This window comes from Stegastes partitus, unplaced genomic scaffold, assembly GCF_000690725.1.
Source record: "Stegastes partitus isolate 25-593 unplaced genomic scaffold, Stegastes_partitus-1.0.2 Scaffold679, whole genome shotgun sequence".
NCBI classification, from domain to species: domain Eukaryota; kingdom Metazoa; phylum Chordata; class Actinopteri; family Pomacentridae; genus Stegastes; species Stegastes partitus.
In genome coordinates, this window is record NW_007578410.1 from 7036 (window position 1) to 30547 (window position 23512).

The 23512-nt window shown below is 43.0% G+C and overlaps 2 protein-coding genes across 2 annotated transcripts in view; one reads left to right on the forward strand and one right to left on the reverse strand.

Annotated features, from left to right (window-relative positions):
• The window catches only part of LOC103363669 (peripheral plasma membrane protein CASK-like), a 41784-nt gene that overhangs the window by 5542 nt on the left and 12730 nt on the right, over positions 1-23512 (reverse strand). The window contains exons 3-20 of the mRNA XM_008290517.1: positions 19880-19985; positions 18799-18876; positions 18618-18690; positions 13512-13614; positions 12533-12708; positions 11615-11737; positions 11217-11300; positions 10881-10980; positions 7614-7735; positions 7357-7434; positions 5899-5979; positions 1955-2143; positions 1569-1647; positions 1189-1274; positions 916-984; positions 756-824; positions 553-588; positions 51-89 (exon numbers count right to left, since the gene is read on the reverse strand). Of these exons, the coding sequence (XP_008288739.1) occupies positions 51-89; positions 553-588; positions 756-824; positions 916-984; positions 1189-1274; positions 1569-1647; positions 1955-2143; positions 5899-5979; positions 7357-7434; positions 7614-7735; positions 10881-10980; positions 11217-11300; positions 11615-11737; positions 12533-12708; positions 13512-13614; positions 18618-18690; positions 18799-18876; positions 19880-19985 (1691 nt within the window). The remainder of the gene's footprint in view (positions 1-50; positions 90-552; positions 589-755; positions 825-915; positions 985-1188; positions 1275-1568; positions 1648-1954; positions 2144-5898; positions 5980-7356; positions 7435-7613; positions 7736-10880; positions 10981-11216; positions 11301-11614; positions 11738-12532; positions 12709-13511; positions 13615-18617; positions 18691-18798; positions 18877-19879; positions 19986-23512) is intronic.
• gpr34a (G protein-coupled receptor 34a) lies at positions 15071-17634 on the forward strand. The gene is made up of 3 exons (XM_008290507.1): positions 15071-15413; positions 15501-15644; positions 16177-17634. The coding sequence occupies exons 2-3, from the start codon at positions 15627-15629 to the stop codon at positions 17473-17475; spliced, it is 1317 nt and encodes a 438-aa protein (XP_008288729.1). The 5' UTR covers positions 15071-15413; positions 15501-15626; the 3' UTR covers positions 17476-17634.

A 23512-nucleotide genomic window follows, 5' to 3' on the forward strand; every position in this document is an offset into this window, starting at 1 on the left:
GGAGGAGTTGGGATCTACTTCTACGAAGGGTCCACTTAGATGCATCTTACCTTGATGGACAATTTGTCCTTGATAGCAGGTCTGGAGATCTATGGGGTTGAGAGCATCACACACACACACATATATCATGCAGTAGAAAATGTTGGGGGGCAGAAACAAAGGAAGTGTGATGAGGGACCCATAACTGGATGCTGAATTTAGTACACAACGTCTGTCCTGCATTTCATACTTGTGTGCGTGTGACGTTGATGCGTCATGCAGCAGAAAAAAAAAAAGGATCTGATGTATGTTTTATAAGTATGCAGGAATCCTCCGATGGTTACGGAAGGCAGAAGCGCACTACAGTTAAGACCTTACGCTGGAGAGTAATACTTGATGTAAACAAAACGGACGGAATGAGAAAAGAAGAACATGAGTGTTTTGTAGTTACATACATGCAAATTTGTGTTGTGGGGATGAGTGTTAAAGTGCAGAAATTTGTAAAGCAAAGGAAGGAGCAGACAACTTAACTGGAGGAGTGCAGCCATTGTATGAAGAACTAGGAAATCTCACCTGACGGCCTTTGGGCTGGATCGTCGATGGCAGGTCCTGGAAGGAACGACAAATTTATGATTTGTGATAGTCTGTGTACTGTCATTGTGTAAAAATATGTGACAAATAAAACATGAAAACACCATATTTAACGTGTTTAAAAAAATGTTTGTATTTATTTTACACTCTTTCTGTGAGCGTGAAACAAAGAAGCAGAAACTTACCAGGATGGAGCTGGTGACACTAGCGTGACCGTTTGCAGGCGACTGTCGAGACAAATCCGGTGACTCTTTCTGCAAGGGAAAATACAAAATCTGATCATTTATTGGCCCCAGAGAACATGAAACAATTGGTCAGAGCTTGTGCGTATTAACGATTCCCTACCTCACAAGACATTGACTGGGAGCGGTAACTGGGTACAATCTTGAAGGTGATGCTCCCTCTCATCTCCCTCTGTGGAGACCAGGGAAGGAAACACTCAGAACAGAAATACATGCTAATAATATAAAACATTGGTTAATTGTAGTGTCTATCAAGCTATGTGCAGATTTTCAGGGCCCGTCATTTTGGTCAAAATCAGGCAGCTCTAATGTCACGTTAAAGAAGCTGAAAGATTGCCTGCACAGTCCAAATGTAAAGAGGAGAGCCTGGACTTACCAGCATCTTCTGGAGCTGCTCTACTGTCTGATTAGCAACGCTGATGCCATTAATCTCTCGGATCTCATCTCCTACATGCAGAGTCCCTGAAGTGGAGAAATAATGAATTAATAAAGGCTCCAAATGAGGCTCTTGGGGGTTGAAACATCAGTGCTTCACAAAGCCAAGAAAAACCCCAGAGGCTAATGGGATGGCTCCAGGGGGGAGCCCAACTAATGTAAGGAAGAGTTCCACTTCATTGTTAGATTACCAGAAGCCACTCAGATATGAGAGTGTAACATAGAAATCAGTGCTCTCAGCCAACTGGCATCTCCCCACCCACTTTAATCATATGATAGAAAGCAATCTCTTCACACATGATATCGTAGGTGGATACAAACCTTGCCGATGAATCATTCCGCCATGCATGATGCGGGCCACAATACAGTGATTGAGGTCGTTCATTTTCAGAGTAATGCCCTAGAAGAGACAGAGGGTCAGAGAGGTAACTAATTACAGATTACTGCAGCAGAGACACACTGCTAGACACAGTAACAGTGCTGCACACTTAAATATAGTCTTTCTGGTGACTTGACAGGAAGCTCCATTTGTAATGCTGCTTCACAACATATAATTGCAATACTTTAACTGAGAAGTGGCTAAGGAGTCAATCTTGAGTATTTCAGTGATACTTTTAAGAAAGTAAAAAGTGAATTAATCAGATGAATAAGGGACCATCTAAATTCATTCATACTACAAGGACCTTTGACTGTTTCTGTCTACACACCATGGGCTCGTCAGTGTTCTTCTGAAACTGGACCAGGCGCACCCTGGTGACATTCTCCAGGTCCATGTCTCCGTTGGTGCTGTCTGGGGAGTCTCCGTTCAGGTATGGTGAAGTAGGTGGGGGGGTCACCCTCAATGCCTCGTCGCTGTAGACCTCGTGGGCCACCACATCATGGGTCTGCAGTAGAGCCTGAATGCACACAGTCAGTCATGAATGTTAAGACTTGTAAACACATGCAAAGTATTGCAAATGTGTTGCATGTTTCTGTAAATGAACCAGGTGGGTGTCAAAGCCATTAACGCAGCACACAGGGCAATGTAGGCAACAGCGCTGAAGCAGAAAATCTAATTTATTGTCTAAAATGGCTCAAGTTTCCTGTGTAAATAACTAGTAAATATGACCAAATTTGTTACAGGAAGAAGGTACGAGTGGATGCAAACACACGATCGCTGCGTGAATAACGGCGGCGTTGGAAAGAGTGTGGCTTACACTAATCCTCTTTGGGCACTAATCATGTCACTGACACACTGTGAGTTTTTACAAACATCTACTGGCAGAGCTTGCCAAACGATCACATCTGCTCATCAGAGCAACAATGTGTACACTGATGATGCATGACAGTCATGGAGCCTTGGAACAGCTGGCGCGAAAGGCTTCTGACTTACGGCAAACAGAGTGGCTGAGAAGAACAACTGCTAAAAAAAGATCTTTACAAGGCACCTAAAAATGCACCAACAATGGACTAAACAGTGTTTGACACTGAATCCACACAAAAGAACCACAAACTTCACAATTAAAAGCAACAAAACATGTCCTTCCATTACTGCGTCATGAGCAAAGATGGAAAGTAATGAAGTACAAATACTCCACTACTGTACTTAAGTCGATTTTTCAGGTACTTTATACTTTTACTCAGTTACATTTTCAACATAAATATTGAACATCTGCACATTCCTTACATTTCAAAAAACGGCTCATTACTTTATATATATAACCTAAGCCTATATATGTTTTATTTTTTGTGACACCAATGCGCGTGAACTGTTTTGGGCTTTGAAAGACGCAGGAGGAGACACGGCTGTCTGTGTGTGTGCGTGCGTGCGTGCGTGCGTGCAAGCGTGTGCGTCAGGGCAGGTCTGCCACTCCGCCCACACCTGTTGCACCACTAACATTCGAGCAGCTCCAATAAATGGACAGCGGTGGGGAGCTACAGTCACAGGAGCAGCCCGTCGACGAGCAGCACCCATGGCCTTCTTCAAAAGAGCTTTTTGAGTGTGTTGGTGCTAAAAACAACTCCTGGCGAATGCGTTGCATCTTGTGCAAACCAAAACTCCAGGAAGTATTGGCGTTCAAGAACAGTCCGTCAAACACAGCAGGTAAGTCATTAGCGCTAGCTACGTGTTAGCTAGTTAGCTAAGCTAACGTTTGAGCGCTCAAAGGTAAGTGATTGCACGAGCAGAAGGCGTAGCTATCGTTATCTGTGTGTGTTTCTCAGGTTCACTCCTGTCGAGATTGCGTTTCTCACGGAATATGCAAAGACCAGCTGCAAAAGCAGTTGATTTTCTTCATGTCGAGGCAAACGTGCAGTGGGGGTGGCTTGTACCCGCCATCACACTGCTCAAGTCCAACCTCCAGAACCTTCACACCACCTCCAACTACTGTGGGCCATTATCGGATGGCTGTGAGAGAATTTCTCTTTCTTCCTTTTTACTGAATCATAATTTTTCTGCAGCATGTGTGGATCTTGAACGTCGCTTTAGCTGATCCAGAGCTGACTGCTGCTGCCATTCTTGTCCCCAAATTCAGGACACGCTGGACTACTGATGAAGGCATCCTTGAATATGGTACGTGCTGCCTCACTTTCTTTTGAATTGTTATATTTTTTTAATATTGTGTTTAATATGCTTAACACCCTAAAACTCACTCCCCTCACAAGTGGACCGTAGCCGACTGTTAACCCTACAACCCTTCCCTACCTCCATACTCTTTTGTTTCCTCACCCTCCCTTGCTCTCAGTTCCTCCTTTCTCTGTCCATCCCCTTCTCTTGTATGCTAATTCTGTTTCTTCATTTGGTTTTGTATCCCCCATAGGCCTTGACTACATCAAAACCCACCTGAAGGAGCACAGTAGTGCAGCCCAGTCAGGTGACTCTAAGGAGGACTTCTTTTCGACAATCAAGCAGACAGATCAACGGGACGGTAACACCAAGCAACTAGAGTCCTACCTGGCCACTTCAACTGATACCATGGACATCCTGAAAACATTTCCATCTGCGGGCCACCTGTCAACACACCACTACCTGCCTCAGCTGCCTGCTGCTCACAGCAGGAATGATTTTTAGACCCAAGAGGCTAAAGCTGCTTTCTGGGAACTTGGAAAACCTGCTTCTCAGATGGAGAGGGGGGTCTAGAATGTGTTGTGTAGGTGTAAACACAGTGAGTTACTGTTCAGAGGAGCACAGGAACTGTGTCTTAAATGTGACGGGTTTTTCATTGAGCTTCACTGAATGCCCAGTGTGCAAATTTGTTTTGTCTTTTCATTTCTTATTAATTTAATTGGCAGGGACATAATGGCGAGAGAAGCTTAGTTTTTTTTTCATCTGTTGTCCCTGTGTGTGTCACTCAGAATAACACAACATCTGTACAGTGAGAAACAATTGTTGCCTGATGTGCTATTAAAAAAAAGTGCTATTAAAAATGTTGATTAAGAGTTGGGCCTATGAGCATGATTTGTGACATCATAGTTTAGAAGCTAATCCTGGTCTAAAACGCAATGTTCAGAAGTGTGATGTTTTAACCTTAAGTGTACAATACAAATGCCTAAAGGACTTTATAGTGAAGTGCATTAGGATACTAGGCAGGTAGTGTTAGCTACCTGCAAACAATAACACTGCTAAAGTAAATTCCATATAAATTATCCTGTTTAATAGCTTTGCAGCCAGTGAATCATGCAATAGAAATACTTTTTACTTAAAAGTACTTTTGAGTACATTTCAGATATTTGGATCAGTACTTTTTACTTAACTGGTATTTTTACATAGCCATTTTACTTCTATTCAAGCTAGGAATCTGGGTACTTTTGCCATCTCTGGTCATAAGTGAAGTCATAGAGTCACACAGGAAAAAGGTTAAAGTGAAACAAATGTGGTGTGAGACATGCTTTTTTCCTGCATGTGATACTGGGCTAAATCCCTTAACACCCATTCTGCTGGCGGCGCTGCTAAATGTGTGTGGCAGGATGACAACCCCAGCCCGTCAGGTCAGAGAGCAGGACAGGCTAATTGGATTGAACCCAACCTGAGGCGTGACAGCTTCACTAAGTGTCACAGACTGAATCAGCGGAGGGAAACACCTCCACTTCTTGTGTGTCTAACTGAGCTAAATAATGCCAGCATCACCGTACCTTTAACTGCTGTGCACAGGAACTGACAATGAGCCAAAACACAGCCACAAACAGAGTAAACAAGCCTCGTCTCGCTGAACTTAATATTTGCTGTTACACCGTTGCATCCTCAAACAAGCTACACTCGTATACCTTTGCATTAAAGACACCACTGATTTCTTCTGTCTCAATTTCCACTTGCCAAGTCTGTCAACAGCATCCTCCCCACGTGTTCGTTGCAGGTCTTCTGATGAGCATGGCCGTACCGACGCACAAGTGAATGTATCCGCACAGGATGCCGCCTGAAGCCGTTCGGCATGTATTCTCTTTAGCTCTTCCCGCTCCTCTAATGCTTCAGCATGTGTCTATCCCTGCCCGAGGGCTCGCCAAGCTCAGGTGCTAAGCAGCTTTGTGGCTAAAGGAGTTATGTGGATTGTCAAAAGAACCCTACTTCTGACTGAGTGGGTTGTAATCACACACACCAATAAGCATGCTCCACATAAACAAGACCAGCCTCAAATTAAGAGTGCGTGTGCTGCTGTGTGTTACTGGAATATCTCACCATGAAGTGTGGCTGTGTGAGGATCCTCCGGAGCTCCTTGGCCTCCATGTTCTCTGGGTAACAGGAGATGGTTTCCAGCACCTGGTGAGGAAAAAGGAAAGAGTTGTGAGTCTCAGGAAAGGGTAAACGGGTCACTTCAATGTTCTTCAGACTTATTTAACAGGCACCACGTGATGCATAATACATAATAATGTACTGATAAAATAAATAACAACCTAGATTACTAGATTTACCATGTGTGGTGATAACCTAACTACCACTTTGCCAACAGTAGAACAGCAATCCAGGGGCTATTGCTACAGCTGTGGAGGAGTTCAGGAGGGCCACTACATAACAAATGATTTAACTGCTTATAAAGTTCGACTGTGTGCGTGACAGCTCATCCGTCTGTAGCGCAGTAAAGTACACGGTGTGACTTGTTGTTGGATCCTGATCGATCCTGTCTCCTTGTTCGGGATAATTTATGATTATAAATTATTAATGAAGTTGCTGCTGTTGTTCGACGTGTGTGAATGCGCACGACTCTCGCTCGTTTTGGATCGTGTTGCAGGTATTTAATAAAGAGACTGGCAGCTTCTGCTCCTGTTAAAATTTTGTCAAAACCTGCAGGATATTCATTGTTGGTGAGTCTCAATAATCTGACCTGGAACAGACTGTCTTCAGAGTAGCTTTATTTTTATACGCTTCCCGTTGGTAATAAGTGTGAAATTGTAGAGCAAAGTGAAGGTGTTTTTTGTCATTTTGGCAGCAAACGTTCTTCCTCACATAACTTGAAGTCCATGATTCGTTAATGTGGTGGCATGCAGTCATACATATGTGTTGAGAGTAAAATATGACCCAGTAAAAGAGCGTCTTTTTACAGGGTGGTCCTTCAGACATGTTAGGTTGCCTTCAGAACAATAAAAAAAGAAGTTCGTGTCTGAAAGGGGTTTGACTGCTAAACATGTCTGAGTATAGCATCTCAATTTGGCCGTAGATCATTGGACATCAGCTGAGTCGTCTAAAAGCTCCACTTAGGAGACTGTGGGAACGTGTCTCGTTAGTTTAAATTATCTCTTCATTTAGTTTCAGAACTCCGCAGCGATTTCCTGGCTGGCCTATAATCGGTCGATCGCTATTAAGTATGATTAAACATTCAGGCCCTTAAAATCTATTGAACATGAACAAAATGAGCTGCAGCCTGCAAATAAATGTTAAGTAGTGTTTAAATGTGCCGCGATAATCGCCCGTCTTACTGTTCAATCATCAGTTAATCACCAGCATCCTTATTAAACATTAGAGCTTTTCTTTTGGCATATTTTGTAGATCACTTTTAACTGAAAACTGACTATGACAGGAAATCCCACAGGACACCGAAGCTTCTTATCCGTATTACCTTTGTTTTTGTTGATCTCACGAGCTAATAATCAGTATGTCTTCTTAAGCTTCCCCTAATTGGAGTAATGAAGATTTCCTCACCTCTTTGGCTCTCTGCACTCCATCACTAGGAGGATTTCTGATCTGCGGGGACGACCTGGTGTTGATTTTGTCGTAAAGCTGAAACAACAGCGAACATCTAATTAGGCCCAGACGGTAAAGCAAATATGTAAAAGCCAAACAATAAAAATGCAAAGCACACGAAGCAGATGCTGTGGTTGATTCTTGACATGTCATGACACCTACTGGACACGTTCGGTATTACGGAAGAAGAGCTGCCGTGGTTGTGCTTTACTTACATCTAACAAGGTGTGGAGATGCTGATCCTGGAAGACGCTGTGCAGGAAATCCATGTCTTTCTCACTGCAGTCTGTCAACGCGTGAATCTCCTCTAGACTGTCCAAAACCTGTGACACTGCCCCTGTGCACACACGCACGTATAAGTTACACACTCAGATATGGACGCAAAAACACACAGAAACATTCACAAGCACACCAAGCAGTCCCTGCAAACACACACAAAATGCAAACACCGAACGTGACACACACACACACACACACACTTATCCATAGACACGCTACACATCCACAAACAGGCAAAAAAACAGGAAGTGCCAAAAATAAAAAACACACACAGAAACAAACAAACAAACAGAAAAATCACAAACGATAGAAGTCACGACAAACAAACACATAAAAACAGACACAAACACTCAGAACTATTGAACCCCAAGTACCTGCTGCATCGCCCACACATGCAGCAAAACCAGAGAAACAGCGGTACATGGCATCAATACAACATCAGAAGAAAGTCACTTTAGAAAGTCACAGTGTGGATGATGGATTAGGAGCAGCACACCCAAGAAAAAAAACGCAAAAAATGTGCAGTGGAGTAAGTAAAGGAAGAATCTAATGCATGAAGTTACTGTGTTTTGTGTGGGGTTCATACAAATTAAACATTTAATGTGTGTCAGGTTTTAAGTCGATGGAAAATATTTGTGGCCGAGAAACGAAACAAAGCTCCATAGTGATGAACACATGAGAACAAGTGATGCGGTGAGAAGTTAAAGAACAGTGCTATGTGGTTTTCTTTCTGAAACTTTAAAGAAGTGATGTAAACATCTGACTAAGTAACCACAGAATGTTTGAAGGTGAAATGATAAGGCATGACTATGGCCGGAGTTTCCCAAGGCCTCACACTGTGATGTGACATTCTATGGGTTACAAACCATTTCAGGGTAAATTAACAGAACTACTTATCCCTTTAAACTGTTCAATCCTAAACTGACTCCAATTTATTCACATGCTTGCTTTAGAGGAGACTGACAGAAACCCTGGGACAACACATGAAAGATAACAACCCCAGTTACGTGTAACTGACTGTGGGCTTTGAGAAAAGAACAAATGCAACTCATATCCCCTTTACTGTGAGGAATGAAAGATACAGCAGAGAAGGAAACATGCTTTTTAAGCTGTTAATGACTTCAAGTAAACATTACATGGGTCTGTTTATATGCATCGTACTGCTCCAATAAGAAATAACAATTCAGCTTAAGGAAACTGATTGACATTAAGCCTTGTGCAGATCAATAATTACAAAATTCAGATGCTAAGCAAACATTTTGAACAAATTAAACATAAAATCTACTCATCGTCATATTACAGGTCCACTAATATGTTTTTTTTACTGAACATTAGTCATCAACTCAATAGATATTGATCGGGGTTATGTGTAATTTTAAGAGAACTTTCAAACATTTATTTTTCAGATTTAATCAGCTATTACTCGTAATGTAAACGCAATCAGATAGCGCTGTGTGCGTTGGCTCAAAACCAGTAATGATGACGACAGACAGAGAAACACGGCCGCATTAGAGCTAAATAGCACATTTTATGGGGAATTGTTTTTTTTAAGCTAAACTTTAGATCAATCAGTCAAACCAGGCCTGTAATTCAAAATCTAAATCTTCTTAAATCTAACTAAAGCTACTGAATATGAACAACATGCTATAGTAGGACGTTTTTTGAACAACGTGCCTTCAAATAAATGCTAATTAGTAGTTAAATGTGCCGCAATAATCACCCGTCTTACTATTCAACCATCAATTATTTACTGAGATCCTTTATGAATGTTAGAGCTTTTCTTTTCTTTAATACACACAGTATTTTAAAAATCACATTTCACTCTAACTGAAACCTGACTATGACGCTGTTAGTCAGGTCACTGAAGCACTTAAGCATCTTATCCTTAATACCTTTATTTTTGTTCATCTCACTGGGTAATAATCAGTATTTAATCTGGTTTCTGAAGATTCCTCTAATCAGAGTGATGGAGATGCATGTAAACAGAATATGTCATCGTTACAGGTTAAGGAGGAAGCATTTGGAGTAAAAGCACACACATCAAACAGGTTTTCTTAGGAGGAAGACAGCAGAGAAGACAGAAAGGAGACAGAGGGATGGAGGATTATTACCCACATCATTCAACACGAAAGGAAAAAAACAAAAATGCAGCTACAAAGCAAGTGATGTCATGATGGTATCACACATCTGTGGGTGGGGAGGGGGATACGTACTTTCAGCAGCTAGCAGTCCTACAGACAGCAGAGCAGAAGAAAGAAAAACACCACCAAAGAAAGAGAGGCTGCGATTAGAGGAGGTTTACAGCAACTGTGGATGTAGAGTTTAACACCTCAAAGTAGAAGAAGAAAAGGAGAGAACAAAGATACAGAGAGCTGGCAGAGTGAGGAAGCATGGGGGTAGGTAGAGAGGAGAAGGAGGCAGAAGGGAAATAAGGACAGAGCAGCAACAAAGAGAGGAAAAAAGTCAGCAAAAGCAGCCAAATCTATGAATAATCTGCCAAGCTGCTGCAGGGATCTACTGCACTATAGTCAAGTCAATGACCGGCACCACGTCTGGAGTCCTGCAACTGTAAAAATAAACCAGTCACCAGGAAGCATGACTGCAGCAGACTGCCAGCCTCAGCAGAACGCACACACAAGGATATCTGGCCGCATGTGAAACTATGCAGAAAGTGAGAAAAGCTCTGCTCATTAAAGTGACACCACCTATTGGGCTGCTGCTCAATTTTTTTTATTTATTTATTTTTTCATGTTTAGGACGCCAGTGACTTCTATACGCTGATGAGTATCGACAGGTACGGCCTGCAGCCTTCCTATCAAAGGAAGTGAAAGTCCTAAGCTGAGACAGGGAAGTGAGGCTGTTGGGCAACATCTGTCTTCATTTAAACAGAGGAACTTCTCCACAGACAGCTGGCTGTCACATTAAGACACTAGAATAGAAACAATGAGAGTTGAAACTGAGCTAGAGTGGCTTGGTGCAGATACGTGTTGGTGCGATTTATCTCCGACCTCACATGACACTGTGGGTGTTTTAGATATATTAAGTAGATATCAAGTTGTACTGTTTTAAATAAATCTTACATAACAACAGCACTAACGTAAATTTAGGTTATGTCACGTATGAATTGGTTGCTTATCCAATAATGCACAACAAGCTGCCTCTCTTTCATAAACACAACAGCAAAGATCCTCTGTGTGATTTACCTGAGGAAGTGGGGTCATCTGAGAAGTCATGGAGCTCCTCTGGAGGGTCGCCATAGTAGGAATTAAACTTGTGGCTGGAAACAGCAGCCAGCACTGCACCCTGGGATACAGAGCAACAGAGGTATGACGACCCACATAGTGAGATGCATTGACACAGTTTTATGTTTTAGGATATGTAACCTGAAGATGACAGGCCTGTTCAGAGTCATAAAAAACATCTGCCAGGAAACTAATCTGGGTCATTAGCAACTGCTCCACACTGAGCAAAAAGGTGACACTTCCTCTCATCTCCTGTTTAAATTGTGGTGCATCTGTCATGTTCAACCCTGTGCTGACCTTCAGCTTCCTCCTGGCGTTGAACTTCCTCAGCTGTTCCACCGTTTCAGGCAGGTGGATCTTGTAGGCATACCTGTCCCTCTCCTACAGTTGTTGATATACACAAAGGTGGGGACATAAGCAAACACAACATTAAACAACCGAGCAGTAGGTTGAACGGATGTGAAAGTAGAGCTGCGGTTAGAAGCAGAAGGAAGTGTGATTGAGTAAGCTGGGTCAGCGACTGAAGGTGACACAACCTATTGAATTTAACATCAAATATCCACATGGCGTCTGTTTCTTGGTTTTCAAATATTACACAAAAGTTCAAGGATAATGACCTTGTAAAGTTAGCAACATTTGGTCAGTACAGTTAAATCCTAGTAGTGGCCTGTGTGTGTGTGTGAAGGAGATCTTGCCTTCAGCCAGGGGTGGTTCAGAGCCTCGTAGACGGTGATTCTCTCAGCAGGGTCCAGCATCAGCATGCGTCTCACCAGGTCCTTGGCGCTCTCCGAGATGTGGGCCCACTGGCGGGGGTTCATCTGGACAGGTGCACGAACGCAAGAGCACAAACAGGTACTTAGCTGTAAGCAACCTACACAAGCGCAGCCGTTGGTGTTTGTGCTCCGTAAATAGAGCGACATCATTAATTCGCCGTCTGCGACGTTAATCTAAAACCGAGCCGCGGTATCGTCTAACGTCGGTAGAGCTTGTCGTTTTGAATTTGGACTTTTTTTAAAAAAATAATATCTGTGAATTTAGCAGCAGCTGTTCAGCAGCAGCTTGATGGACGACACCATGGTATCGTCCATCATGCTGCCTGCTGTGACTGCATCTGCCACAGATTAGTGCACAAAGCAGGAAATTCATACTCAGTTGAAAACAGATAATCTCACAGACCTTTATCTTTTTTTTTTCTTTTTTGCTTACATTGTCAGTTTATTCACCACCTCTCACTGACTGGCTGTCAAAAGGGGACAAAGGCAACAGAAGAAAAAAGGTCTGGACATTTTACTTGTGGCCATAAAAATTAAATACTGATCTCAAAGACATGCTAAGATTTGACTTGTATCATTCAGTCTCATGCTGTCTTTACAAGAAATTTAAAAGAATGTGAAGATATTAACAGTTGACAGCGCGCTCCTGTTTGTTCTGAAAGGATGCAGCACAAACACTGTGAGCTCGGTTGTCTTGAACAAAGCAGCTCAACCTTGGAGCTGACAGTCGTTGCAGCACAGTGACAGAGAGGAGTTCAGTATTGTGCTTAGCTTCAGCTAAAGGCCAAAGCTCTGGTGCATTTGACGGAAAGCGAGGGCGTTTTGTAAGTCAACAACTACCTTGTATTTCCCCTTAATGATGGCCTCAAACAAGCGCTCCTTGGTGCCGTAGAATGGCAGGCAGCCAGACAGGAGGATGAAGAGGATGACGCCGCATCCCCACACGTCCACCGGTTTGCCGTACGGCTCCCTCTTGACCACCTCTGGGGCCATGAAGTGAGGAGTCCCGACTCGACCTGAGGGACAGTTTCAGGAGTGATTAACAGGAGTTGTAAGAGCAAATGGCAAGTGAAGATGCTGGAGAGTGAACTAGTGCAACAAGGGAATGCATAGTGCGTGCATATGCAAAGGGCTGTAACTACTACATATGCAATTTAATCTTTCTTTTTTTTTTTTGTATATATATTGTTAATTGTTTAGGCCATAAAATACCAAAAATTGAAAAAAAGAAAAGTTCAAATTGCTTGATCAACAGTTCAAACCCAAAGGATATTCGATGACTACAACTAATAAATGACTTAATCAATGTTTCTTGGTTAACACACTGTTGCTGTTTGTGTGCAGTTAACTGAGTAATACCTTCTGCTAAAACCGAATACTGTCTAATATACAAGCACGCCAGCTTGTCCTTTTTAGGCCTGCAAATGCCTGGAGTGCATCCCACCATCCAATGGGAGAGGAGCAGGGTACACCCTAGATACTACAGACAGTTTACACTTTCTGATTCATCTAATCGGCGTGTCTTCGGGCTGTGGGACTGAACTGGAGCTGCTGGAGGAAACCCACACAAACACATTCACATCTAAAATATTGCTCATGTTGTTGCCACAGTCATTTCACTCCACTTCGTCTGAATCACAGCCAATAAATAAATTGTACTAACAAGGGAGTTTAAATAAGCAGGCTAATTTTAAGACAATGATTATTCAATTATCATTATTGCTAATGTGTGTTGTTTGATTGTATGAGTGCAAAATTTTTTTTTTTTCAATTTGTTGAGGCACAGAAGGGGGAAAAAAAGGCCACACTGTCACTGTACCTCCAGCTACTAAGCCAGACTCTCCCAGCTGTATCGCCACTCCAAAGCCTCCCAGCTTCACCGGAGCAGAGTTTTCCTTCGAGGCCAACAGCACACAATGAGGCTGCAGAGGAATAAAAGACACGTGTCAAACGGTGCATGAAGACCAAGTCGAACCAGTAGATTTACAGTGAGATTAGAGGCCATCCCAGCATGCTTTTAAATCACATTCACTGATTAGACTGAAACAGGCCCTGCACAACCTAACAGCTGTGATACTTTACACTGACACAAGGAAGAAAACAGTCTTTTTGCAGTCTGCAGAGGCTGTGCAGAGCATGGCTTTGGCTTTTCTGTGCAAAAGTGCAAGATCCCTTATGTTCAATTGCTGGTAACTGAACTTCGGTTTCGCAATGAGAAGACAACTCGAGCATATGCGACCACATTTGTATTATGATGCCAATACAGACAGGAAACAGCTATCACCCCAGGATTTAGTCAGCGCCTGCAGGATAATGAGCTTGTTTTGAGATGCGTGATGTTTTCAAAGGTCAAAGTGTTGCTCTCGTACGGGGTTGACTTCCACCAATGAGGATTAATGTCAAATTAACAGATATTTGACATTAACTTGTGGTGCAATTTACTTCACAAAGGAGAATTATTTTTGATCTGCAAATGGCAACGATATGCATTAGCGTTGGTGATGTGAAACTGCTTAGTTGATAAATCAAGCTAATTAGAAAGTGGGCAGGTTCCAGAGAAAGAAGGCAAGAAGCTTGACGCAGCAAATCTAACAACAAGCTAAAGAATCCATTATACATCCTAAACTATAAGGTAATGCATGTCTCTGTCATTCTTTCTGCTTTTGCACTTAAGAGTTTAATTGTAAAAACAGTGATGCCAACATCTATTTATATAAGATTAATATTGCAGAGCAGAGGCTGGTGATAAAATATTTGCCGTCTTCCACGGCTGCGGCTGCTAAATTACAACAGGTGGTTCATAAAGCAAAAGGATATTCAGCCAAGCGCGTTCAACAGCAGGCTTGTAAAACTGCTCAGACAATATTAGTACAACAGTTTATTTAATATCTAATTCGTTGGACAAATACTTAAATGACTCGCCAAGACAGATCATGAGCAAACTAGTCAGCTGACGACACTACAACCTATTCGCCGAGCTAGCAGGGTTTTGAGTGGATGGTATTAAAATGGCATCTATTAAGTTACCACAAACCTCTTCCAGGGTCGTATAGAATGCAAACTCACTCACATTAAAGTGACTTATAAGTGCACAACCTCAAACAAAATGTCATGCCTACACACATGTTGGGGGTTTTAAGATGATAATCATATTTACAGAAAAGCACGCAAATTCTGTGTGCGCTCCGGTTTAGATTAGCATCACTGATCTGTGTGTGCAGCCTCACCTCAATGTACTGTTCTTGTTAATTCTAGGAATTTGTATTTTCAGTGACAATTCAAGGCAGCACTGAGAAGAAATGCAATGAGTGTGAGGGTGGCTGTGGTGGTGGTGGTGGGAGTGGGAGTGGGCTTGCTTCCTGCCTTCACACTTGTGCACTTCTCGTAATGGGAGAATTGAGGGGCGTGGAGGATGTTGACTGAGGTGGTGCAAAATTCAAGAGACAAGAGAGAGAGAGAACGAGGAAACAAGAGGCTGAGACGAGAGGACTGGCAGACGAAACTGTCATATCTGTGAGAGGGAGAGAAGAGTGGAGAGGCTAAGAAAAAGCTTCTCTGTGAAGAAATTAAAGCGAGGACAAGGACTGATACAGAGGAGGACTGAAGGCAAGCTGAGAACAGAAAGCTGAGAAGAGGACTGGGAGGAGCAGACGTGGTGAAAAAGATGTGAAAAAAGACGAGTCTGCAGGAGTTATGACTCATTCCCAGACTTCATAGAAAGGTGAAGATAGCAAAAGAAATGAGCTCAGGACAAGGACGGCAGTTTTATTAGAATTCACCACAACTAAAAATCATTTTTCTTTAACAGGTCATTTTTTAAAGAAACAGCTTCCTGCTTAAGAAGTTTGATGGGGGAAAACGCTCTGGACTACTGTGCGCTCACACCTCTCTGTACATTCCAACATATTTAAACTGCAGCTGTGCTGAATCTCCTATGGAAGGAGTGTCGATGGTGAGTGTTGAGCCTTAATCCAAACATCTGTGTGCAGCAGTCAGCGAGCGGCTGTGTGTGAGCGGCCGTGTACGAGCGTTTACATGCTTGTGCATCCAAACTCACATGCCCTGGCCTCCACTGTGGTACTGTGAAATTAGAACTTATGTGTAAAACAGGCATGAAACTTTCAATTAGCCACGCTGCCGGTTCCCACCCGTAAAAATCTAAATCAAAGTTGAGTTGCGTAAAATGTGTTTAATTTACAGAACAGTCAATACCCTGCTTCTGGGGCCCATACTTTGTTAGGTGCTGTACCTTTTCCATGAAGCTGTCTCAATTTCAATACTTTCCACTTTGCAGTCAAAAAATTAGTCAGTCTGACATGTGTGAACCTAACATATTACTCACCTGTCTGCATTACTCGTAAAATACACAGCCGCAGTTTTCCAGTCAGAGCACCCGGTTTTGTTTGACTTTATTTTAGCTGTTTTAGATCTATTTGTTCTTGTATTTGTTCAGTGACACTTGTTTTTTGTTGCTTCTTTCTCAGGTTAACACCCCCTCATACACAATGACCACGTCCTACTCTGCCTCCTCTTTCACACCAACTCTTTCAGCTTCAGCATTGTCTAACTCCTCGTTGTCCAGCTCTGCTTCATCCCTCTCTGTCTCAATGTCATCCCTCTTGTCGGCCAACTCTTCTCCTCCCTCCTCGACAGACCAGAATGTGTGTTCATTTGATGACTCGGCTCTCCGTGTGCCGCTGGCAATCTTCTACTCCCTCTTTTTCATCTTTGGGCTTGTGGGTAACCTCTTTGCACTGTGGGTCTTCCTCTTCCTACATTCAAGCCGCAACTCAGTGAGGGTGTTCCTCATCAACTGTGCTGTGGCTGATCTGGTCCTGCTGGCATGTCTGCCCTTCAGGGTGTTCTTCCATGTTAACGGAAACAAGTGGGTCCTGGGATCTGTGGCCTGCAAGTTGGTGGGGAATTTATTTTACATGAACATGTACATCAGTATCACATTACTGGGCTTCATCAGCCTGGACAGATACTTGAGGCTGAGGGGGAAAGGCAGAGCACGGAGAGGCATGAGGATGAGGCTGTGGGGGCGCAGCCAGCCATGCAGCTGGGTGGCGTGCGGCGCTTTGTGGGGTCTGTCACTGATGGCGCTGGTGCCGATGATCGCCACAGCAGAGGACAAAGAGCAGAGTGACACATGCTTCCAGTTCAAGCAGCGACTCGCAGCCAAAGGGAAAGCCTACTTCAACGGCGTCCTGGTGCTGTTGTTCTGGCTTGTCTTCATCATGCTGGTCGTCTCCTACTACAAGATCGCCTCCCAGTTGCTGCGGGTGTCCAAGGACAAGCCGGACCTCCCCAACGCACAGAGATATGAACGAACCGCCAAGAAGTCCTTCTTTGTCCTCTTTCTTTTCACCGTCTGTTTCGGGCCCTACCACGCCTTCCGCCCCTTCTACATCTACGCCCAACTCAGCAACACAGTATCGTGTGACTACCTGCACATGGTGGACCGCACCAACGAGGTGATGCTGTTATTCTCCGCCTTTAACAGCTGTTTGGATCCCATCATGTACTTGCTGTTATCTGGCTCTGTGCGGAAAACCGCCCTGCGAGCGCTTGGACACCGATTAGGCGCCCGGTTTCACTTCCTCAATGACGCGACATCCAACAGCTCTACGACGGAGTTCAGACGACCATCCATGCCGAGGATTGGACCTGACCCGCACATCAACACCCCTTCTCTCACCCCCAGAACCAGCATCTGTGTCATCAGCTCCAACATTCACCGCACAGGACTGACTAGGCTTCCACCTACTGGACAACAGTGATCACAAATCGTGTCTGACTGTCAAGCAAGCATGAACACTGGAAAACTAAATACCTGACATTTAAAGTGGACTGGTTGACTGATTGTCTGTCAAGCTGAGCAAAGTATTTCTACATATTCAAATATCTTGTATTAAAAATCAAACCCATATGTTTTTTAACCACTGAGTTATTCTTGCTGCGTTACCTTCTGAAAGTCTGAACTTTGTGGCAATCATTGTTTAAACTTAAGTTTAAAGATAGTACAGTAATGTCTTATAGATGTACTTGGGCAACTACTGTGACAGCATCTAAAAATACCTTTTACTGCTTTAAGGTAAAAGTAAATGTGCATTTTTCTCCTGACGAACTGAGCGTATCTCAACAGTTCTATTGGAATATAAATCTATGATCATGCTGTTATTATGGAGGGGATAAAAAAGACACAAAAACTGACCTAAATACAGAACAAAACGAGTGTTTTCTTCTTCGCACTCAGACAGATGCACAAAGGACCTCAATCTTGCAACATGAAGTCAATCACTGTGCATCTATCAAGTTAACTAAACACACTTGATTCTTTCTTCATTATCAAAACAACCCATCCGTCACTCCAAGAGACTTGACGACTACTTTTAACCCACCACTACGCACAGCTTTTAGTGTTCTGCTACGAACCAAGCAGTGCTGATGGCCTCCATCTGCTCTGCTGGTGTCTGTCACCTGCGTTGGGTGGCTAATCCTGTTGCACTCGCTGGTTCATGTTAATCTGGCAATAAGACCTCCTAACAAATCAAGGGTGCCTGACAGACGTGATTCGCGACTCTTGCTGAGGCATTACTTTGCAAACGTGGGACCCTTTGAAGCAGCTAGACTGAAAACATGTTTTTTTTTCTCAAACCCATATCATAACTATAACGTAGCATGAAGAGCGGATGTCGATAAGAGAGCTCTCTGGTAAACACAGTAAAGCTTTCGACCTCCACGCAGACAGAGTAGATTACCATCTTCTCAGAGTGCAAGGCAGCAACATGAGAATCTGTGGTAAAGGCATATTTATTACCCTTGTTATGAAAAGGTCTAAACCTCTCTGGTGTTAGCTACCACGTGGTTTCAGTGACTGAGGTCTAGACATAAGAGAGAGAGAGAGTGAGAGAGATCTCACCTTTACATCGCGATGAATCACATTGTTATCGTGGCAGTACCGAAGTGCCTCCAGAATCTGCCTCATGTAGTGACTGGGTGGACAGAAAGCAGAGACAGACGATCATTTAGAACGTCCACAGATGGTCTATTTCAGGCTTTAATAATGTTTAACCCACAGCTCTCAGACTGTTACTTCCTACCTGGCCACTGCTTCGCTGTAGACAAACCCGGCATCGGCTCTCTTCACGATTTCAAAACACAGGTCTGCTCCATCCATACTAAGAGAAAGAAGAAGACATCAGGGTGGGTTGCGAGTTAAAATTAGGTGTTGAGTAATTATAGATAGCAGTTTACACAAGAACAGATGAACTGGCAACTTGCTGAGAAAACAGAGAGCATAAAACTACATCCATCAGGGAGCAGTTTTATGACCTGCTGTCACTTGCATAAACACAGAGGCACTGTATTTTCATTATAGCACTTTTCAGCCTCTACAGTCCTAAGGGAGGCTTTCACGGGGATATGGGATACAGATTTACAACATAAAATCCACACAGAGGAAACAAATTAACCAGGCAATTTGATTCAGAAAATTATATTTACAACAAAAGGGCCGGGGGTGAGCAGAGAGCTGTTCTTTACAGCATTACAACTTGCTCTTTTTATCACGAGAATAAGGTCTTCAGTTTGATTTTGTTGCAAGTCATAAAAAAGCCTGCCCCTTTGGGATTTGCCAATTGTTGATTTTTTTAAAATTCAAGACTACAAATTTAAATTAAGACAAAATTTCAATCAATATAGTAAGAAAAGGCAAAATGTGAGATTCTCTTCAATTTTTTCTCAACCTCAAACATATTCAAACATACTATGAATACTTGCAAGACAATACATTGCCCCTGCCCTGATAAATCCTCATATATGCACTTAATACACATATTTGGCTTCGTCAAGGGCACTAATAAGTTTGCAACCATCAAAATGAGGGGGTGTGTAGAGTTGGCGACAGGGTGTGAAATTACCAGCACCAGCCATCTGCCAACGACTGATAAAATTAGTCTGTAGCTGTTAGTCTACTTTCCACTAGCTTGCGCAGGTAACCACAAAGCAGCTATAAATTGCTTGCCCCTTTTTAAGAACACTATTTTCCGTGTAGAGCTGATCAGCAGCTGTGACCGTGGTTTACAAAAAAAAGAAAAAAAAAAGAAAAGGTGTTTTCTGCTGCAGTTACGGCCATGCATGGAAGATGTTTTAAAAATCACAAAGTGTGCATTACAGACTTACAATTCAAAGACCATGTAGAGCATGCCATCGGAGCTGTAGGTCTCCAGCAGCTCCACGATGTGGGGGTGTTTCAGCATGTGGCAGATACTGGCCTCGCGCTTCAGATCTGGCAGACAGAAATTAGACACAGTATGGTGAGACACTTTTCACATTCAACAATTAGCATTTCACTTCAGTGTAATTATAGGTTGTGAGGGAAGGTGTTAATTCTCAAATGTATGACAAGATGCGGCCATGATATTGCGACTGTAATGCTGATTTTGAAAGCACATATGGGCCTATCCCGGTGGGGGGAAGAAAAAAAAAATCAGGTGCTGGCAGGCTGAAGAAACAATCTCAGAAGAGAGGAAATGTATTTATCTGGTGTATACATTTAGCTTTCATTCATCCAAGGAGGTGGGAGGTTTCTCACTTTATTAAAATTGAAATTCTGCAGATATGACTTTATGTTTTACCACAGAGTTATGAAAACATGAGGTGGGAAAAAAAAATCCTGAAGCCCAAAAAGCTGCCGTGCAATTTTTCATAGTGTCCGACGCCCACCGACTGAATATCTCTACCCATGACAAGTGCAGCATGAGCACAATTTTGCTTTGTGAGGCTTCAGCATCCACCTTGTTTTTCGGTGCTGAAAACAAAATCCTACCTTTATTCTAATTTATATCTTCATTGAATGGAAGTACACCAAATAAACAGAGTAAACCAAATGTGCCGAGATGGTCATGTGAGGTCAGCTGGTGCTCTGTTAAATCCTCCCATGTCCCTCGGTGGCGGGTTAAGCAGATGAAGAGAGGCCAAGCACGCCACCCTCCTCCTTTCACACCTCAACAGACCTGCCACGTCTCCACTTGGCCACCAGGGGGAGGTGCAGAGCATTTACAGAGAGGGACCCCCCTTCATGAGAGACACTCAGGGAGAGTTTTCACATGTTGGGCTGACAGATAAACAAGCTAACAATCTGCTCTCTAGCAGAAAAAAACTATTTACAGCAGATGTAGTACCACTGGAATACCATTTTAATTGCACATTTAAATACACATCTGGCTCACTCTCATCAACACCATCCCCTCTCATTATCACTACATCCAGATCACACTGCAGATACAATTACAACATGCCTCTGTGGCGTTCTTTGCATTTTGACTGCCTCATTAAATAAAACAATACTGAGGGGAAAATACTAAAGATTAGTGGACAGCCTTCTCTCTTTAAAGAAAAAAAAAAGAAAAAGGAAACACACAATATTGAGTAGGCTGACTAACAACTGGCAAGATAAGTGGTTAAGAGGGAGACGCAGACTGCTGAAGCGAGCTGACAGACATAATGTGCTGTTGTTGGGCTTCTCAGTCCATAAAAACCTCATTTACACACTCCACTCCCCATCTGCAAGTCTACTGATCTGTGTGTGTGTGTGTGTCTCTTTGTGTGTGCGTGTGCGCTCTTTGTGTCGTGACAAACCAGTATCATTATGCAACACGGAGAAATGATGCTGTGTCCCCGCTACAGAGCCCCCATTCTGCTGTCCCTCTGCTGCCATTATTTCTTTCCTCTTTACACTCATCCTCACCCGTCTCATCGAGTATCTATTCTTGAACTTAACAATGCTGCCCAGTGTCCACACAGCAGCAGCGAGCGAACCACTCAGACGGAGGGAGGGAGCCGGAGAGGCCCGGAACAGCCTGACTGAAGCCGACGCTATTGTGATGTAATGTTAAATTATTTCACTTTGATGTTTTGTTTTTTGTCATGACGAGGGGTGACAATCTTGCTCCTGTTCTGATACTGTGACCACAGGATAGAAATCGCACTTAAAATTCTTAAAATCCACTCTGTCTGGGGTCCTGATGAATGACTTTCCAATATATTCATTACCTAAACTTACAATACAGATCCAACTAATAACACTGCAAATTGCACTATTGTATTTTCCCCTGAAATTCAATTCTTATAAAGCTTTAATGATGATGGAGATTGCTCACTAGTCTGCCTTCTACATCCATCTTTATTAAAATTGTACAAATGCAGACACTCGCTCATTTTTCTTTAACACAGTACTCACAAACTCTTAATTATCCCATTTATCTTTTCTTCATCTCACACGCTCACACACAAATGCATTCATACATAGCTGCGAATGTTCAGTCCCCAGCTTGTAGCTCAGCCCAGCCAGCACTTCTGTCTCCTTTTCACTCACATTTATGCTGATGCAGAGTCTTTCTTAATAAGCTAAGGTATGTGGTCTCAGGGAACCACTCTCCAAATCTGGCTGCAATCCATTTCTCTACCTCGTCGTTATGAGTGGCCGACTTGATTATTTCTTCTCGTGACTTTTTCAGAAAGTTGGGAAGTTAAAATGTACTTTTTTTCCTAACCTTAGGTGAAACTGACAAACTGTGATTGGCTCTTTGAAATTCCATTTACACAAATATTCACTTAGTGTTCAAGATAATCAAGATTTCAATGAATAAGCCAGTTCTGTTCTTACATTACACATGCAAGATGTGTCAGAAAAGTTAAAGGACTGGCGTCACAAAAGATCAAATCCAAAATACAAGTTTTCCCCTTCCAAGTAATCCCCCTGGAGTCTAACACACTGTCCCAGCCTTCTCTGCAACGCCGCCATGCACTCCTGGAAGGATTCTTCCGGGATCCTCCGCAGCTCCGTCGTCACAGACATCTTGATGTCGTCCACGTCTTCAAAACCCCTTGATGACCCCCTTGAGCTTAGGGAAGAGGAAAAAATCCCACGGAGCCAGTAGGGAGGTTGCTCCAGCACGGTGATGTTCTTCTCAGCCAGGAACTGTGGGATGCTCAGGGCATTGTGAGCAGGTTGTCATGGTGAAGCAGCCACCACTTGTCCTGCCACAACTCTCGCCTCTTGACGCGCACTGAATGAAGCAAACCCTGCAGGAGTTCTTTGTAGGCGTGCTGGTTGATCGTCCGAAGGGGAAAACTGGTAGTTTGTAGTTGAAATATATCTTTTGTGACACCGTCCTGGGATTTTTCTGACACACCTCGTATGGAGGGAAGAAGGACGCGTCACTGCAAATCAACACAAAGTTGTTCTGAGCGATCACCTTAATGATTAAACATGTCTATCCTGATGAGAGTGGTCTCTTCCCCCATCCATCGGGCGTGAGGGGTCACTGAATAATTTTAAGCATATGAAAATGATGTGACTCATTTACTTTGACCTTCACATCCACCAGACATTAACCCAACCACGCACCTATGGGAGATTTTGGACCGACATGCAACACGCCATCAATAAAACACCAAATGATTGAATATCTTTTGCAAGAATCCCCCAGTACACTTCAAAAATAAACTGCTAGGTGCATTAAAGCTGTTCACATCTTACCAAGACACCTTATTTTAGTTTTCCTCAAACTTGTCACTCGTCTGGGTAAACAACTTTTACAACTGAAATCCAAAAAAAAACAAAAAAAACAAAGCTTTTAGCAAACCCCAAAGGCTGCAGTTTAGGTTCTGTGTTATGCAGCATGTCTGACTCAGGGTTTGAAGTGTCGTTTCAGTGGTGACAGTCATGTTTTTATTGTTATCTCATGTTGCAACGCTTTTCATTTATTGCAGATTCAATATTGAAGTGAAGTTTTTAAAAAAAAAAGCATC